General features: G+C 37.4%; 2 protein-coding genes and 1 non-coding gene across 3 annotated transcripts in view; 2 read left to right on the top strand and 1 right to left on the bottom strand.

Moving 5' to 3' along the window:
* Positions 1–17,091, top strand: part of LOC134801772 (LHFPL tetraspan subfamily member 3 protein) — a 32,902-nt gene extending 15,811 nt beyond the window's left edge. The window contains exons 2-4 of the mRNA XM_063774369.1: positions 5,991–6,089; positions 8,715–8,861; positions 16,115–17,091. Of these exons, the coding sequence (XP_063630439.1) occupies positions 5,991–6,089; positions 8,715–8,861; positions 16,115–16,293 (425 nt within the window). The 3' untranslated portion in view covers positions 16,294–17,091. The remainder of the gene's footprint in view (positions 1–5,990; positions 6,090–8,714; positions 8,862–16,114) is intronic.
* A 106-nt stretch (positions 17,092–17,197) lies between these two features.
* LOC134801794 (electron transfer flavoprotein beta subunit lysine methyltransferase-like) overlaps positions 17,198–20,816 on the bottom strand; it is a 46,819-nt gene continuing 43,200 nt past the window's right edge. Inside the window, exons 3-5 of the mRNA XM_063774396.1 lie at positions 19,900–20,030; positions 18,191–18,369; positions 17,198–17,660 (exon numbers count right to left, since the gene is read on the bottom strand). Coding sequence (XP_063630466.1) covers positions 17,517–17,660; positions 18,191–18,369; positions 19,900–20,030 — 454 coding nt within the window. The 3' untranslated portion in view covers positions 17,198–17,516. The remainder of the gene's footprint in view (positions 17,661–18,190; positions 18,370–19,899; positions 20,031–20,816) is intronic.
* Trnaa-ugc (transfer RNA alanine (anticodon UGC)) lies at positions 19,797–19,868 on the top strand. The gene has a single exon. It is a non-coding gene; the product is annotated as a tRNA-Ala (tRNA).

Below are 20,816 nucleotides of genomic sequence, written 5' to 3'. Positions count from 1 at the left end.
CTATTGGCTTCATAATAGTTCATTCGTGCTCCTTAAAAAGTCAGAATAATAAAAGCTGCTAAGCGGTAAACATGTTCAGCTATAAGCTGTATTATGCCCATGCCCCATGTGTTCCATTTATACGTCTATTAGCTTCATATTAGTTCACTCGTGCTCCCTTAAAAGTCAGCGTAATAAAAGCTGCTTAGCGGTAAACATGTTCAGCGATAAGCTGTATTATGCGCCACGTGTGTTCCATTATACGTCTATTGACTTCATAATAGTTCATTCGTGCTTCCTTAAAAAGTCAGCGCAATAAAAGCTGCTTAGCGGTAAACACGTTCAGCGATGAGCTGTATTATGCGCCACTTGTGTTCCATTATACGTCTATTGGCTTCATATTAGTTCACTCATGGTCCCTTAAAAGTCAGTGTAATAAAAGCTGCTTAGCGGTAATCATGTTAAGCGACAAGCTGTATTATGTGCCACATGTGTTCTATTATACGTCTATTAGGTTCATAATCGTTCACTTGCGCTCCCTTAATAAGTCAACGTAATAAAAGTCCACAATTACCTCCTTCTACAGCACATGGCGTAATTTTATCCACTAAACAAACCTTATAACGGTTAAAGCATTTGATAACCCTTAAAGCTGTATAGGGTCGTAGCAAATATACCTTTATATCACTCTTTGCATATTAATGGTAGTTTTCAGAGCCGTAATGCAGCTTTTAATCAGCCCTAAGCTATATAAATATCACTGAGATCTATTATACAGCTGTAGGACCACGAGTGTGCTCTTATAAGTGTCTTAATACGCACAGAGCGTTAGATAGAACTAAAAGTGAGTAGTTATAGAGCTATCTGTGCTACTTGGGGGAGTATCGATCCACAGGCCGTGAGTTCAAGTCTCACCCAAGACAGTAATTTTTCCACTTTTAAATTTATTCTATTAAGCTTAGCTTATAATTTGTTCGAGACCTAAAGGCCAATTCGAGTTATAGTTATTCGATCTGTTTCCGATATGATTTGCCAGTGTCAAAAGTGACGCTTTTGGTTGAAGAAATATCACTTTGGACATTGACAGATTAGTATTATCATATTGGAAACAGATCGAAAAACTAAAACTCGAATTGGCCTGCTGTGGAATGTAAGCGTCATTGTAGATCTGTGTTTCATAGAGTACCTTTATTAAATTTATTTTAATTAGATGTCGATGTCGCCCAGAAACGATAGTGAAACTATAAAATGAGGTAATTAAACATTAATCATACCCTTTCTGTGATTCACTTATTTTGCTAGAACTAAAGGAATTATATTTTTGGTAAAGTTTTGCACAATAAATTGCATTGCGTCTAAGGATAACCAAAAATCATAGGAAACATTTTTATATTAGTGAAAAATTATATAGACAAACTTACATTTTCTCAAATGCTCGAAAGACATGCCTCCCGCCTTATCTGCCCGAGACACAGTTCGGCTAGCTTTCGTGGTAGCTTCCGATATGCTGCCACGTGATGCTGGAATAATATTCCTCCGCCAATAAGAAACGCAGCATCACTTTATTCATTTAATAAGTTTTTGGCAAAAATTCAGGTTTTTGTACAAACTTTTATCGCTGACTGTACTTTTTTTTTCCACAGACAACTAATACTCATCGAGACCGTTCTAAAAACTCCAAACACAATCAGGCTGCGTTGTTTTATCACAGAGTTCTTATGGCCACCTCCTGTCTCCATCATCAGATCAGCTCGATGGTACCATAATACTGCATTGTCACCCGACTTACATATGTATGCAAATTTTCAGTTTCATTGGAAGTCGGAAAATGGGTCAAATTTAGCTTGCAAGATTTGACCCGTTACAAACATAGTTACATATTTACATAGGTACATTGCAAGTTAAATAAAAGCTTGTAAAAACAAGTTAAAACATCATCTTATCACACATTATATTTCTCACTCCTAGTCGCCTGTGTCTGTTTATTTATCATTTAAAATATTTAAAGTTGCATACATTTCTCATTCATCTCTGTTTCCATATACTAAGTACCTGTTTTTGAAAGAATTCTGATTCTGTTTATATGCCGGCCATTGTAATTTTATAATACTACCTGCTTCGCATTGTTTTTTATATGTTTTAGCACTAAGTGCTTTGACATATGCCGAGTGGTATCCTCTTTGGGACAACCAATTGCATAACTGTATCACATGCTTGTCATCTATTAATTTTAAGATTGTGTTGTTTCAAATAAATTATTTTCATTTCATTTTCTTATATTTCTTTACTCTTTTAAGTCTTTTATTGGAAGTTAAATAACACGTTGTTGGTGCACACTGATCTACATAATTTACATAAATGATTCACTGTTGACATCACATAAAACAACTTCCCATGTATACAAAATGGCGGTTACAAATGAACTAAGGCAGGTATAATCGTTTCCTACGCAAAAGAAAGTGTTCACCATGGCTACGATAACCAACGCATTGTCTGTTATAGGAAGTACCTACAACTACCGCTGTGTATTGTTGTAGGTACTTTTGTGATAATTGTGATTAGGTTTGAGCAACAATGTGTTATTGTTTTTTTTTGCGGTTTGTGCTATTGTTAGTGAGGCTACTATTATAAGTAATAGCAATTATCAGTAGGTATATGTGTACGGTGTCCTGATATGTTCCTAATTAGCACATAACTAAGCTTAAAATGTACTTATTTGATAACTACTGTAACTGTAACTACTGTGCAGTCAAGTGTAAAAATATAGGTGCACAAATCAACTCAAAAATATGTCCCATAGCATAGCTCTATGTCAGCGAATTAAGAACTATGGGACATATTTTTGGTTTATTCCTACTAGTTACCACCAAGTTCTTACCAGTGGTAACTACTGGGAATTTTTTTCCCACCTTTTACCACTGGTAACTACTGGGAAAAAAAAATCCCACTAGTTACCACCAACTCGGCTTGGTGGTAACTACTGGGATTTTTTTTTCCCAGTAGTTACCACCAAAATATTGTTAGAATTCAATACTAATAAAAACAGTATAAAACAGTATAGTATAAATGTAGCGTGCTGTAATAAATAATAATGTGTCAGTTAGTGATTCAGTAAACTGCTTTAAAAGTGATCAAAAATATTAAAACAGTTTTACCGGTATAAGTGTAAAATCTAAAATAGAAGAGTCTCATTCTAGTTAAGTAGAAATGAACTTAGTATCCGGATTAAATTTATCTCATTAACTAGATTGAATTACATATTTATACAAACGAACAAACCAATCAGTCAAAAACCGACAGAACTGATTTCGTTTTATTATTTACAGCTACTTCATTTCGTTCTATTACCTATAACACGACGCAGAGAATATGTAGGTATTCATAATTTATAGTCAAGCTAAATAAGTAAAGCGCATGGTTGTTATTAAAACCGCTTAGGGCGCGCCTCGGATGGGCTGACTACTCGGACTAACCAGCATAGGCTCGCATTCCAATTACGCTCGGGCAGTACATCGCTCGGTCATGTTACGCTGGTTGGCTCGATTGCCTAAACACCCACGCTAGCGGGATGGTAGTAGCACTCTACCAGAGGGGCATCAGGTACTATTCGTACACTTCGTATTAAGTTTTTTTTTTGTATTTGACTTTTATTCTTTTGGAAAATATGTTTATTTGAAGAACGTGTAAGTAATTAAAATCACATAAAACAACCTTAAATTGAGTAAGGAGAAGGGGCAAGAGGGCGTTAGGCTAAAAGCAAAATTCAGAAAAAGAGCAAAATAATAATTATGTACGGGAACGTCTATAAAACCTAGTAGAGTTGGGAATATGAATGTAATCTTGCAATAAAATTTGGTATACTTAGATGTTTTTAAGTTTCCTTAATATTTATCACGGTTAAGTAAGAAACAATGTAGGACCTTAATACCTTATGCATATTGCAATATACCTAAGTATGAATTATATCGGTACCTATGCCTTGTAATTGCAAAACAGTCGTTTAGTTCCTAATTCCTAAATATCTTTTGTGTTGTTTAATTAAATACCACGAGTGCAAAAATGCCGAACCGAGTGTGGCGCACACCGCGCACCCTTTTGTTCTTAACCGCCGTGTCGCCCATGTCTGACCCTTGCGAAATATTCTTTGGTCGGCATAACTGCCAGCCCCTATGGCCGATAAGAATGGTATTGGTTGACATAATTTGATAATTATATTTACCTATCGGGGGGCATGTGAGCTAGACCGAAAGCTCACGGATCGTGGTAGTTTTTGTCATTGTCTTATGCCAACATAAGGATTAACTAAGATGCAATGAGAGTTGTGGTGCAGAGGGAACAATAGCTTGGATATTATTATTACATATTTGCAACCACTAATTCTTCCAAAAGAATAAAAGTTAAATACAAAAAACGAAGTGTACAAATAGTACCTGATGCGGTGATGCCCCTCTGTTAAGAGTATTATTACCATCCCGTTAGCGTGGGTGTTTAAGCAATCGAGCCAACCAGCGTAACATGACCGAGCGATGTACTGCCCGAGCGTAATTGGAATGCGAGCCTATGCTGGTTAGTCAGAGCAGTCAGCCCATCCGAGGCGCGCCCTAAGCGGTTTTAATAACAACCATGCGCTTTATTTATTTAGCTTGACTATAAATTATGAATACCTACATATTCTCTGCGTCGTGTTATAGGTAATAGAACGAAATGAAGTAGCTGTAAATAATAAAACGAAATCAGTTCTGTCGGTTTTTGACTGATTGGTTTGTTCGTTTGTATAAATATGTAATTCAATCTAGTTAATGAGATAAATTTAATCCGGATACTAAGTTAATTTCTACTTAACTAGAATGAGACTCTTCTATTTTAGATTTTACACTTATACCGGTAAAACTGTTTTAATATTTTTGATCACTTTTAAAGCAGTTTACTGAATCACTAACTGACACATTATTATTTATTACAGCACGCTACATTATACTATACTGTTTTTATTAGTATTTATACTGTTTTTATTAGTCTAACAAAATCTATCTAACAAAATTTTGGTGGTAACTACTGGGAAAAAAAAATCCCACCTTTTACCAGTGGTAACTACTGGGAATAAAAATTCCCAGTAGTTACCACCAAGCCGAGATGGTGGTAACTAGTGGGAATTTTTTTTCCCAGTAGTTACCAGTGGTAAAAGGTGGGAAAAAATTCCCAGTAGTTACCACTGGTAAGAACTTGGTGGTAACTAGTGGGAATAACCCATATTTTTGAGTAAGTAGCTCCACCCATATTTTTACACTTGGTAGTTTAAGACAACTTACTTTTAAGACAACCTACTCACATCCACTTGACTGTGTTCTTGCAAATAAATTATTTGATATTTGACAATCACTACTTATAGTAAAAAAAACTATATTCATTGACATATTTTACAGCGTCTGGTTTTTTCAATCATTGTTGCCAACCCCTGTCGCGCAATAAGTTTCTTACACTTGTAAGCTTGTAATTTGGAAATCTATTTGCACTTAAAAATTATACAAAGTGTCGAACCGTGAATTAATTTCCATCTTCACTGGTTCAGAACATTTTCCCTTTGTGGCTTTCGTCGCGGCGCGGCCGCCTGATCCGAATAATTGCTAAACACTTTCGAAGCAAATTGCGAGCGAGAATAGTTAATTGATGACAATGATGACATTGCAGCTGAGCGGGTTTCTTTTCTTTATTTGTTCTAAGTTGTTAAGTGGTCTTATCAAGTACTTACCTACTGTTGAACAACTGATAGTTTTTATAGACTAAATAGCCAGTTGCACAAACAGCCAGTCGTATCTTCATAACACCAAGCTCTCCATCTCCAAGCCAATGAAATACCTATGTCAACAACAAGATTTATTTATTTATCTAACCTTTATTCTTTATTTTATTATTTTTATGAGATTCTATTATATTCTAATATTTATGATAGTAAAAATGGCGGACTTAATGCGTATGATTAAGATTATGCTTATCTTTGTTTTTTGTTGCAGCGGCATGCATGATTGCGGGGGTGTGTGTGTACCCCGCCGCGTGGGGAGAGCCGGCCGTGCAGGAGACCTGCGGCCCTACGGCTGACCAGTACAATATAGGTACACTTAATACACTTACTTTATAGCTTTAGCAGCTGAAACTGTCACCCCTGTGTATACATCTCATCTACCCCGAGTTGGGGAGTACCAGCCGTGCAGGAGACTTGTGGAAGTGGACCCACAGCTGACAAGAGTAATATCACACCCCGGACACTGGCGATCAAATGTATGAAACAAACGCGTTCCTACGCACACAGTCTAAGCTCGTGTAGGTGAACGCGTACCATGCTTGTGTGAGTGAGATAAGACGTGCTAGGGTTCTCGCCATTTTGTTGACAAGTTCGATGACCTCAATGACCCAAAACTCATTGCGCGAATTAGGAAGAAATAAGAATCATATTATGCTGTAAGGTGGGTATCTAAGCTCGATTTATACAATCCTATTTTGAATCAGTATAAACGAAGTAACAAAAATTTTGTAAGGAAATTCAGGCCACCAAAATATTACGTACTTAAGTTGAAAACATGATTTTTTGTTCATATAGATATTGTGTTGTTTTCAGTGTGATGAAGGTTTAGGTCTAAAACAGATAGGTTAAAAGAAATACTAAACATAAGTACCTATTGTAAGTTGGCAATAGTATTCTACTAAAACATAAAACACTTTAAAAATAACTGGGTAGGCCTTGATTCATACAATGGGAATCTGTGGAACTTTCTTTTAGTTTTGTCGTTTATATAGAGCTTAAACAACCGTACACAGCACAACACACGCCCATTACAAAAGGATTTGTAAATATTTGTTTAATATTTTACGTGGCCTCCGCTCTGCGCACCGCGTCGTCGCGTCCTTGCCAGCCGGTAACTGAGAGGTCACCGAGAGCGGGTGGGCGGCACTTTCAACGGGAGGCAGGGAGTGTCCATACTGTACGTTAATACCATGGTCTAATAAAACATGGTCTTCCATTCCCAGAGTGACACGCGATTACGTCACAATAACATTGCCACTTTATTTCAACATAACATGTTACATGGGTACATTATACCTATGGTTAATAAGTTAAAATATTTCTTTATAATTTTCATTTATATGTATTTTAGCTTAAATTTTACAATAACACGTCATTTTTAATTACTCGTTAGCAATATCTTCCGATTCACGAAAGAAATTTCAGACTTTCGGGTAATTCTGTTTATACTACTGGCAACACAGGATAGCGCTGTGGACATTTGACAATTCGGATCTAGATAACTTCATGCCCTGACCGTCATCCTTGTCGAACGCGTGTTAATTGTTATTTCCTTCTCGCTCAGTGTCAGCAGTCGCAGTGTTTTCCAAACTTTTCACGTCGTAAGCTTGGTAATTAATGTGTAACTGTGAATTAGTTTTTTAAACGTTTGTCTTGTATAGATAAATAAAGTTTAATTTAATACATTAGATTTGTTTTATTTTACTATGTTTCTACATGAATAACTTAAAATTAATGCCGTTAAAATAATTTTCACCGTTGGTTAAAATTCTCCCACATTTCAAAGTTTGAGAACCTGTAAACAGCATGATGACGTAGGCGCGTGTCAGTTAGGTCATACGCGAATCTCGGAATGGAGTACCAGGCGGAGTATATTATTATACCATGGTTAGTACTATTTATTATACTGTCAGGCCTCCGTCACACGCTCAAGGCCACGCGCTATATGCCTACCGCTCGGCGTATCGTCGACGATACAACCGACAGAGGGCCGCCGAACGCCCGCCTCAGCGCTCGCACCGCATTGCACCGCGCGTTTCCCGCGCTTATGCTTCGAAATGCCGAAACCACGTAATTATTGTGCAGTAGATGGGTGAAAAAGTCAAAAAAACAAAGGAAAAGGCCTATAATAAAAATTCATCTTTTTAAAGGTCCCACCTGAAACGTTTAATAATTATATTGAAGGGTTAGAAAAAGTATTTTTAAATAATTTTGACGACGTAATCATTAATCGGCCTGGTAGCACCGTATTACAACTTTTAAAAACCGTTGATTGTCCGTTGCTTTGCTCCTGGATATTTATTAAAATTATTTACGCGATTTAGGATACATATTTTTAACTATAAAATTTTAATAACAGAGAATTCCGAGAAGTGAAAAAATGATAAATCATTATATTAAAACTAAAACATATTTGATTCGCAACATTCGTTTTATTACAATAATCATCATAGGTAGGGTAGCTACAACCCTAGCGCATTCTTACGAAGACGCGTTGGCACGTGACTCGAACGGCGGGCAACACAGTCTCGACTCTTTGTGCGCGTACTTATGGTACATTTCTTCTTGTCCTGAGCAGCAGGTATTATTATTAAGGTTTTGTAGGCTATTATAGCGTAGGTATTTTTGCTTTTGTTTGGGAATGAAGTATCTGTTACGTAGTAACTATTTATTAATCTGTGGTAATATTATGCTACTATTTTCCGGAAATCATTTTTTCCAAGTTACGATTTCTGCCACTCGCAATTTTTACCACTTTATTTTTTTTCAATGGCTTATTTTCCTGACAGAATTTCTAACCATTCGCATAACTAGTAACTAGCCTAGATGGGTGCGACGACGAGCGAAGCGAGGGAGGAGTGTGTTAGATGAACTGCGACTAAAACAATGCGCCAGAACCAACAATATTTTGTCATACTTTTCTATGACATTTCAGGTCGCTGTCACATCCGCTGGGCTTACCTTCTCGCTGTGATCGGCTGTCTGGACGGCATAGTGCTAGCTGCCCTCGCCTTCATACTCGCTACGCGCCATGTGAGGCTCCAACCTGACAGCCATTATCCACCTCCATCTCTCTACAAAGGTGTGTATCGTTTATTCCAATAATTTCTTCGTGTGCAAAATGAGTGGACGCTTGCGCGGTTCCTTGGTGTGCCAACTCTCGAGCGATTTGTGCAGTATCCAAACTGCATGTCGGCACGGATCCTTTTGCCGCTTGAAGCTTCGTTAGTAGGTAATACCTACCTATATATGTTACCCACCCCGCTACTGCATGCTCGCCACACAGACGCTATACTTAAGTGCTTCACACACCTTACTAAATTCACTGACGACAGGGACGCATTAGACATGCTTTATACCTCGGCCACGAAACGCATGCTACAAGCGCTGGACGCCGTCGCCAACTGCCATAATTTAATTAAACTAACGTATGGAGGTTTTGGCATCACTGCCGAGTATGCACGCTTAAAGCGAGCGTTCTGTGGCCCTCAGGTTAGGGAAACCCACTAGCGTCGTCGGTTAAGTTAAGCGTCGGCGTCTAATTAGTAGCTAAGATATAGAAAATTCTATATCTGCGCAGTTGCGCCAACATAATGTTGGCGCAGCTGCGCAGTTGCGCCAACATTATGTTGAGCAGCAGCCATAAGTTAACTGTTAGACGCCGACGCTCGAAGCATTCTTGATAAAATTTCCATACTTTAAGTACCTACACAATCACAATGTAAACTTAAAATCGTCGTGAACGAGTGTTTCCAGTATACCAAAGTATAATTAGATTAAGTATTACCGCTAAATACCAGTTTTACGAGTCAGGAGGCCAAGTTCGCTGACGGAGAAATCTTCCCATCGATTAGATCGCCGCAGCCGTGAAAATATCATAAACAAGTCGTTGAACCCGCCTAGATGAAAGTATTTTAAAATTATTACTAGTTAACAGTAAGGTACAGTGTAATGCCATCTCACTGGAGAGACTGGACTGGAGATTTTTGCTGATTTTCTACCGTTTGGTTTCGATGATTTAACATACCTACTTAATTATTTTCAACAAATTCTTGATTTACTTTATGCACTAAGTAAGTATTAGGTAGCTACTTACTTAGTGCATTTTGATTTAACAACGGACTGTACCTACTTATTTACAATTTATATATTTTTCTATGTTTTAAAACTGCCACATAAGATCTAAATGGCTGACCGGCTGTGAGGCCGTCACCAGCATTAACATTACAGATAAATTTATTAGCTATACGATAGCCGAAATTTTGATAGCTAGCCAGGTTTTTTCTTTGGTATATTACAACAATGGGAATACACAATATAAAGTCCTTAATTATTTAATTATCAACGGAAATACGAACTTTTAAGCCCGCGCATTGTTTTGATGAATCCATCGTTACATCACGGTTCCACCCTGATTCCTGTCGCGGCAGCGGCCACGAGAGCTACAATTACAAGTAGACATACCTTCAGTTATATATCCTTATATTATTGCAATTAAGTATAAGTAAAGTCCTTAATTAACACCGGAAACCATTGTTTGGATGAATCCATCGTTACATCACAGTTCCACCCTGATTAGTGATTCCTGTCACGGCAGCGGCCACGAGAGCGAGAACTAGCACATTATGATACATAACCTTGAAACAACTGAGTTATGCCGGCTACATACGTAACGATAAATCGTTGCGATAAAACTGTGCAGTCCGACTGTGCGATAAATCGAACGTTCCTAGTGCCTCCACACGCCTCCGATATCGGAGCCGATCATCAGTTCTCCGCAAAGCTCATGAGAAACAACATGTCATCCACAATGGCACTGCTTTGGAGTTAGATTTATGATTTCTCTATTATACAGATGTATAATGTAGGTAAAGCCATATAATTAAATAAAATTATAGTATGAGCGTAGGAAAACATGAAAAATCCCGTAAGTACATAAATAAGTTTTTGCCAAAAATTTCATTTTTGGTACAAGCTTTTATTGCTGACTGTACTTTTCTTACAACAGACAACTAATACTCATCAAGACAATTATAAAAACCCCTAACACTATTAGGTTGCGTTGTTTCATCACAGAGTTCCTATGGCCACCTCCTGTCTCCATCCTCAGATCAGCTCAATGGTGCCATAATATTGGATTGTCATCCGATTTATACATGCAAATTACAAATACAAAAAAAAAATCAGCTCAATCGGAAACCGGGAAGTGGATCAAATTTAACTTGCTAGATTTGATTACAGACCGACAAACAGACAGACAACAGTCAGGTGAAACTAAATAAAAGCTTGTAAAAACAGCGACTACGAACAGAGAACCCTACTATCGGGTCACTGGCACTAAATGCAGTACCGTCTTGACCATAAGGGCACACGGGGCCCGTGCACACAGGGCCCCGTTCCTCAGGGGGCCCCGAAGGATAGACAGTAACAGTATATATATTTGATTACACATAATAAATGTTAGTTTAATTCACTTTCTTTACTTTCCAAATTCTAAAGTTTATTTTTTTCATTAATGTACTTACTTGAATAATAGGTAACCCACGTGCGCACACAAGCGAGCGACGTGAAATACTGCCGAAATGAACGGTCGCCATCCACACGCAACGATAAAACTGTGCAGTTCGCTTCGACAACGATTTTTCTGATATAATTTGCAACTGCCACCGATCAACGATTTATCGTAACGATTTGTCATACACACGGTTCGATTTATCTGCACAGTCGGACTGCACAGTTTTATCGCAACGATTTATCGTTACGTATGTAGCCGGCATTAGTACTTGATAGGTATTGTTGTTATCATGTTTGGTATGTATCATACCTACGACTAAACACTGGAACGCCTATACCTACGATTAAAATTATACGATTTGGCAATTTTCGTCTACATATTTTTACAGAAAAAAACGATTAGCCAAGTGAATACCCAAGTAACATCTTAGTCCTATAATTTTAGTTTTTATCGCTAAAAGCTTGTATAGACGTCGTATTAAGGTTTCAGAGGTGACCACCTGTCGTATAAAAGCGCTTGGCAACACCTTTTTGCTCTATAGGCTTATACAGCTAATATATTCTATAAGCAATTGATGTAAAGGTTTATTTCATCATTTTATAGAGCCGTTATAGGCGTGTACTATAACAGGTTCAAATATAACCACTATAGAGCAATATTACTGTATAATAGTATTTGGAATCACTTTTATGCAACTAATTTGCGCTATTAAGGTTCCCTGCCAAGCCGCTATAGTTTTGTGTTTTAACAGTGACAAAAACCCAACTATACAACGATTTTAGGATATAGTGGCTTTAGAGATCACTGCTATAGTACATAATACTTTAGTAGTTTGCGCTATTAAGGTTCCCTGCAAGCCGCTATAGTTTTGTGTTTTAACAGTGACAAAAACCCAACTATACAACGATTTTAGGATATAGTGGCTTTAGAGATCACTGCTATAGTACATAATACTTTAGTAGTCATATGAACACTATTATAGAACTGTTTTGCTCTATAGTAGCGTTTTTGGGACATATTTATAGCGTTAAAAAGCGCTTTAGTAGTTTTTAAATCCCTATTATATCTCATCGCTGTAAACGTCACAATGACTCTTTTATATCACAAAACTGTTGTATAGTGGTTTTGTTTTTTCTTTTAAAAGACAACAGCGTTATAGTTGAGTTTTTATGTCTTTTATAAACCGAGTTAGATACATAAAGGTAGAAAACGACTACTTGTAAATGATAAATTTGATCTGTAATGGCTACTTATATCTTGCTTATATAAGTTCAGGCCTAAGCCACATAATGTGGTTCCGTACAAAATATTTTTATATTTTAATGAATTGATAAAAAAGACCCCAGTGATATTAGTGACTGTAGGTGAGATTTATCATCAATGATTTAATACAAGCATAAAATCGTGACGGTTTAGATATTTATCGACATCCATTATTAGCACATTTTTTTTACCAATCACACTGAAAAAGGAAACAACAGTAATGACTACATCTAAATTAAAAAAAAAACCTATATCTTTCTAAAGAGTTTGTAGGTGTAACTGGGTCACAGCAAAATTCTTTTGGAACCCTAATTTTAATCATGATGGCGGTGAAGATTTCGTCGTAAGTTCTATAGTTAGCCTATAAAAGCGTCGGATTTACTTCTTGGCTGTATAGTAGTAACTATGGTGAATATCATAATATTTTATTAAATTATTTTATTAAAAACATAAATAAATCGAGGGGGCATTTAAAATTCCTCATTAAACTAATACTATTCTAACGGTAAAACTTTCGTCCCATATACTTTTTGCACTAAGGACCGAATTATTCGACATCTAAATGGCGCATATAAATATAAAGTCTTTAATTATCACCATTTTACTTAGTACCGTTTTTGTGAAGTAAACACACAACAAAACCACTCACAACAGTTGATGGAAAACTTGATAGCAAATTTCGTAGTAAAGGAACTATGAATTCTACAATAGTATAAAAAAGCACTATAATACAATTTCAAATACTACTATAGTATAAAACGAGCACTATAATGGAATCTCAAATGCCACTATAGTATAAATTAACACTATAATGGCGTTACTGACAACAAATTAGCACAAAAGTGATCATCACATCACTTTTATAGACCTAAAACGTCACGACTGACACTGCTACAGGTCTACTATATCACTGAATGGCACATAAGATGCGCCATTTCGGCTTTATACAATCTTCTTTGGTCTTTTATAGGACCTTAGGTGGTATTTGGGAAACGTTCTATCGACTACTATAGAACCACAAATTGTTACTTGGGTAGCAAACAACTTTTTCTGTTAGCTAGAATCTAGACCACCCCGATATTGTGAATTAAAATGTGCTGTCCTATGAAAACAATGATATTTGTGAAAAGTCAATTTTGGTGTGAATTAACGTGCTGATATTATTTTACAAGGTATTAGATACTTTAAAAAACACTTATTTTAAAGCGCCAATATAGTTTTACAGTCAAAGTATCAGCCGTAACGTAAAATAGAGAATTTCTAAAGGATGAAGATGAAACACATTTTCCAAGTTGACTTCGGTTTCTCGTGGTCCCCAAACGTCAGATGGTCTGGATGTTGTGGCCTGTGGGCTGTGGGCTGTTCTAGAGATTTCGATCTTTGTCCTATTTCAATTGTTAATGTGACAAGGTAACTAGCTAAAGCTCTAAGTAAGTACTGATTTAGGTTATTTAAGGAGCCACTTTAAATAGGTACCTACAATACCACAAGAGAGCCGAGCTCTGTCACAACGCCCACTTCGTACTAGAACGAGTTCCCCGTCCTTCGGCCACGTACGAAACGCCGGCTGTCTGTCCGTCTGTCTCATGAATTATTTAATATGCTAAACTACTTAACGGCAACATACTGCAAGCCTTTTGCAATTACGGCTATACTACACCTATACATTTATATCTACTGTTATCTAAAGAAATAACTTGGTGCGCGAGATTTTTTATATCCACGGTAATTTAAAAATATTACTATCTCCCATGTTCTTTCACTGAATACGTGTTAAAATTGTTAAATATCAAACGGTGTCGCCATCTACACGAGTATAGGCTAAAGGTATAGCGCCAGCTATTCGAGCATATTTTTTTTCTTAATTTTCCGAGGTACGTTTTTTTCTTATACGGAGTTACATATATCTTTGCTATTAGGATCAATTCAATTCAATTCAATTAATTTATTTATAAAATAATAATTTTACACGTCACATCATAAAAATATATCACAATTATTAATAGTAAATCACACACATAATTACCTACATATAAAACAATAATTTTGTGGTACCTACATATATCACATGCTTATTTTTGTCGAGTATGAATGTAGACAGTTAGTGGTTCAACTTTGTACTTTTTTTTTTTGAATAACTAGGTAGGTACATACTTTTTACTTACTTAAGAAATCACGCAACGAATAATACGCAGCAGAGACTAAGTAAGATTTCAGTTTTGATACGAACAAGTTATTGTTTCTAGCAGTCTTTATGTCATCGGAGACTTGATTATAGATTTTAGGACCGATGTAGTTGAGACACTTTTTTGCCTTGGCCAACCGCGTTCGAGGAGCGCGGAGCTCCTGGCCGCGCCTGAGGTGATATTTGGGTTCATCAGCGTTTGACTGGAACTGTTCTAAGTTACATCTCACCAGCTTTGCTACCTCGAGGATGTAAAGGGAAGGTAGTGTTAGGACTTTTTGACCTATGAACAGCTCTTTGGCTGGATGATCCCATTTGACGCCGGCTACTACACGGATTGCGCGCTTTTGTAGTCTGAAGACTCTTTCACGGTCAGCGGCGTCACCCCAAAGATCTACACCATATGATAATATGGAGTGGAAGTACCCAAAGTATGCCTTCTTGACGTTGTCGGTGTGCAAACTTGGGCGCAGTCTAGTGCTATAGAATAGTGTTTGCCTTAAAATGATTGCCTTTTATCAATAAAATATCAGAATCTGAATCTGTTTGGTAAAAAATGACAAAAAGTAATTAGGTCGTGGCTCGTTGTGAATTTTTTGACATTTACAAAATGGTCCATTATGAAACGGTTCTCAAGGCCTTGCAGATTTCCATCAATAGTGCAAATTAAGTGGAAATACAGATAATTTAAAATTATTGTGTTCCTCATTAGTCTTAAATCACAGACGCTCTCATTCGTTGACATATGCAAATTACAATGTTAATAGGTAGGTTTTAAGCTAATTTTGTGAGAGTAGTTTATGCAAATCGAATTTATTATGGCGACGATTGCACCGTTACGGATACTTATTTGGCCATTTTTGGAAGTTTGTTGGAGGAGAAATTATGCAGTTTTCTATTTATATTAGCTTGTTACGGTAGCAATCATTATTATTTTTACGTTAAATGTAAACGAAAATCCTAATACAGGATTTCTGACAGAGCGCGGTAATCTCATTCAATTTTGCATTCATTTCTGCAAAACTCTAGATAATATATCTATAATGTATACGAGTAAACTCGTAATACTAAACGGACTCGCAGATCGGCCCTCTATATAGTGGCCTAACGTCACGTATACGCTGTATACGTCAAAAAAGTGCTATTTACGGCAAATGATGATGATGGAATTTCCTTTTGCAGAGTTGCTTCTTTTGACTTACGGCGGGGTGCCCCATCAACATCATTCGCCGTATAATTAAATGTACCTACACCACGGACTAATAACGCCCTCAGGAGCAAGGGAAAACCAGTGGCAGACTTTTAACATTCATAAGCTCATTGTAAGCTTAAATTAAACAAATTTTCTTTAATGTAATATTGTCTGTTCCAGGTGAAGTGAACAACGCCTACGTAACGGACGCGGCATCCGTGGCCTCCCGCAAGTCGCTCGCCCTCCAGCCCGTGCTACTCGTCCCGCACGCTCGAGCGAGGGACCTGGACAGCTACTCCCATTATTCACAGCGCTCCAAACATGGCTACGCCAATACCATGCACAACTACCAGCTGTAAACCCTTCCAACTACCTAACTAGGCAGCTCTCAGATCTGACGTCCCAAGTACTAGTAAACAAAGCTATGTTGTATCTATTCTAAGTACCTTGAGTTGAGCAATCCGGATTATAGCCTCGCGGAATAACGCAGCGCAGCGCCACCTAGTTTACGAATAGAGAGTAAAAACTTCAAGCGTCGCTGGTCAGATGGCGCTTTTATAAGTTATTTTGTAATTATTTTTCTTAATGTAGGGGAGAGTGAGTTTTATTAAAATTTTATATTCCATAGACAATATCGTATTTAGAAAATACTGACAGCGTTCCATTGGCAAAGATTCTGCAATGATTGAATTTATTAAAAAGAACACCTGGCGACTGGCACGCCATCTAATTTCACATATTTTCTATGGAGTAATATTTATTTTATTAGTACTCAAGAATCTGTTATTGTACTTATTATTTAAGTTTTACAGGTAATGTGTAGTGATAAATGATAATGAAATGTACATAATTTAATAAATACCAACAATTGGTCTATCGTTGTATTTTGTATTAAAAGTACAAAAAGATCCGCCAAAAGAGTTTATTTTTGAATAATTTTGTATTTAATGGATATTTTTATAAAACTTTGACATTGATGTATGTACTTATTAAAGATAGACAAGTTGTTTCGCCTATACAGCCGTCCAATATAAAGAATAATTAATTAAGTTTAACGTAACAACAACAACGAACTTACAACGAATTCATTTGGTTCACGAAATGCATATTTTTTATAATGTATATTAAATTAAGTAAATAAAGTAAGATAATATTAATTTATTGTATTATTTCTTCCTCGAGTTTTGCCCTAATCCCGGGGATAATATTTTTTAAATGAACTAGGTGTGAATCATGCATTTTTACTCATCACTCAAGATCGAAAATCGTTATTACTGTTATCAGCCTCTCGGATATGTAAGAGCGGCGCCATCTGTCGCACAAAGACTCAAAGACAAAGCGTGCAATTGTAGATTTGGGGGCTAGACAAGTATCGGGATGAGAGATACTACGAGAAGTCACGTGATCATCAACGATTGTCATCTTGATTCACGCATCAGGCAGTCTTGTTCCCCGATTTTCGTCTGTCATGACATGACAAGAGTTTTCTTGAGTTGTTGTTGATGTTGTTTTCATGAGTTGATCGGCAGTCAAGTAAAAATCGGTTGCATAACTAAACAACATTTATTTTTTGCAATTAACTTCATTTAATATCGAGCTGCCACAGCGTGGTATCCGCGAAGCCTCGATTTTCCAAACAACTGTTTGGCGGCAGCTTGTACATGGCCAGTCGCGTCAGTCCGCTGCGGCGTGTCAGACCGTGCCGCCCTGGGTCGCCTATTAGGATCTGAAATATAACATGTATTTATTAAATTGCACAAATTTAACAAAAAAAGGTCCCATAGAGCGGACATGACAATAATATAGGAGGTAGACCAAAAGGTAGACGCAAGTGAAGACTAGGCATGAGTAGAATAGGTACGATAATTATACCTAAAGGGCCACAATTCTAAATTCCACTAACCCGGGGTTAACCGGTTAAACCTGGAGTTACCATGGTTACCAGTACAATTTGTAGTAGTAGTAGTAGTAGTAAAACACTTTATTGTACAAAAATCAAAACAAAACAGGAAAAATAACATTCGTCATTAGTACAAAGGCGAACTTATCCCTTCAAGGGATTTGTCATTGGGTTAACGGTTTAACCGGTTAACCCCGGGTTAGTGGGATGGTGCAAGTGGCGCTAACTGGCATAAGCCAATCATCGTCTCAGCGACCTGTGAACTGTGACTCGTTGAGTAGTATGTCGCAGTGAAGCTTGTCGCCGTCGTCGCCTATGAGGTTGGCTACACCTTATTGTAAGTATAAAGTACTCACAGTGGTGCCTTTTAGAGTCATCAGCCAATCAAAGAGCGTCTCAGCAAACTCCGTGTCGTAGAACATGTCGCCGACGAGGAGCGTGTCGCAGTGAGGCTTGTCGCCGATGAGGTTGGCGGCACTGGTTGTTACGGAAACCCCGTTGAGAGAGGCGTTGATGGAAGTGGCTTCTAGGGCGTCTGGAATTATAATTCATTATATTATACTAAATATTTTATTCTATAATTTACTCTGGCAAACCTAAAGTAGTCAGTAGAAAAAGGCGCGAAATTCAAAATCTGTATAGAAAATCGATCCTTCGCGCCTACATTTTTCGAATTTCTACTGACGAAGCTGGCTTGCCAGATAAGCATATACAATGGAATTAAATGCCCCTTCTAGACTGACCACGCTAACTTTGCACATAAATAACTTGGCAGTAAGAAGAACGCATACCCATATAAGACGAATAAAGTCTAAAGAAAAAACCGGGCAAGTGCGAGTCGGACTCGCGCACGAAGGGTTCCGTACCATAATGCAAAAAAAAAAAAAAAGCAAAAAAAAAACGGTCACCCATTCAAATACTGACCACTCCCGACGTTGCTTAACTTTGGTCAAAAATCACGTTTGTTGTATGGGAGCCCCATTTAAATCTTTATTTTATTCTGTTTTTAGTATTTGTTGTTATAGCGGCAACAGAAATACATCATCTGTGAAAATTTCAACTGTCTAGCTATCACGGTTCGTGAGATACAGCCTGGTGACAGACGGACGGACGGACGGACGGACGGACGGACGGACGGACGGACGGACGGACGGACGGACGGACGGACGGACAGCGAAGTCTTAGTAATAGGGTCCCGTTTTACCCTTTGGGTACGGAACCCTAAAAACGTGCCTCGGAATTCAAGTAAAAGTCATTCTCGAATAGATGCCGCACACACCTTTAGCCTATCCTCGGCTAGATGGCGTGACGACACCGTTTCATATTTAACAATTTTAACACATAGATATCAGTGAATGAACATGGATCAAAATGATATAAAAATAATAAAATCATTTATCCATATATATACATTTTTTGATAACTTTATACGTTTTCATTTTGAGTTTTAGTCGTGTGTCGATAGATGGCAGTAAATTTACAGTGACTACAAAATTTACAATGACAGGACCCCTCTATACTATATATCTATTCTTTTTGCCCATATCAGGGGGGTGTCACTACGCAGTTTAGGTACATTTGGCCGGCGCCCTCCCGGGCAGGGCAGGTGTATAGCAGTGGGCTGCCGCTCGACCGCACGATAGTCATGTCACGTGGCGCTCGCGCAAAGAAAATTCACGGTTCGTGCGCGGTTATAAGTTTCAATTTTGTTGCAGGCGGCGAGTATAGGTATAATTTTATACCTAAATCTACTTTTGTGAGGGAGTGAATTTTCTGTACGGTAGTACTATTAGTTATTCTGTGCCCATATGTTCAATACTTGACGTAGCATTTGGAATGAAAACTTGGCGTGGTCCGACTCTAAACAAATATAAATTTGCAAATAGATAAATACCACCTGAATAAACATGGAAAAATGTCTGTCAACACAACTGAATAGCTATTTTGAACTCACATTCATCAGGGGATGTAGCTCAGTGGTAGAGCGTTCGCTTTGCATGTGAAAGGCCCCGGGTTCGATCCCCGGCATCTCCAACTTTTTGTATATTTTAATTATTTTACTTACATGGATCGATGTCATTGGCCAATACACTCTTCGCTTTCATTTTTGCTGCTGCAATGGCACCAGCTCCACAGCCACATCCTAGGTCCAAAACGGTTTTGTTTTCGACAATTTTAGGATTGTCCAGTATGTATCTGCAAAATAAACAAGCGCTTTTCGATACGGACATTTAACAGATAAGTAAGTGAAATTTTAGAGTAAGGATAGGATGTAAAAATAATAATTTATAAAATATTTCTGGTACCATTACAAAAAGTTTAGAATATAGCGCCATCTATTGAAATTTGATGTTACTACAAGACGAGCTACTAAGCAGAACTTGGCAGAACGTAGTCTTAGGTCGTATTCTATTCGACAACAGATGGCGGCATAAAAGTTTCTACTATTCCACAATAGATGTCAGTCATAACAAGTTTCAGGGTCTCAGGGTAGTCTGTGGACTTCAGTAATTTTTGGGATTGATTAAAATCATAAGTACCTAGTTACTCGATCTAGCTCAGTTAGGAAATATATTTTATTACTATATGGTCGCTGTGCGCAGTTTCATCTCTATAAAAATTGGAACGAGCTAATTATGTCTAATTTATAAAAATCAGGATGTACCTAATTTATTTAGCACCAATACAATATTCCAATTACCAGTATAACTAGCCACCCTGAGAACTGTAACTTCATTTATTTTTCAATCAGTTCCGAGTTTTTAAGAGGCCCACGAGGTCTGGTTTTCAAAATTCACGGAAGAAGTCTGAATCTGAAACATTGTTCTACGAAGTTGATAATGTTGATTTAAGCGTCAAGGCCCTGCTGAGAGTTTTCCGAGTTACCTAGAAACACTAGATTATTTTTCATTGTTTTATTTTGAATGTAGCGTCCACAGTGCATAGACATTTATTGCAGATATTTTTAATTTAAAATTTGTG

This window comes from Cydia splendana, chromosome 2, assembly GCF_910591565.1.
Source record: "Cydia splendana chromosome 2, ilCydSple1.2, whole genome shotgun sequence".
NCBI lineage: Eukaryota > Metazoa > Arthropoda > Insecta > Lepidoptera > Tortricidae > Cydia > Cydia splendana.
The sequence above is the reverse complement of the archived record's forward strand: the minus strand, read 5'-3'. Positions and strand labels throughout refer to the sequence as shown.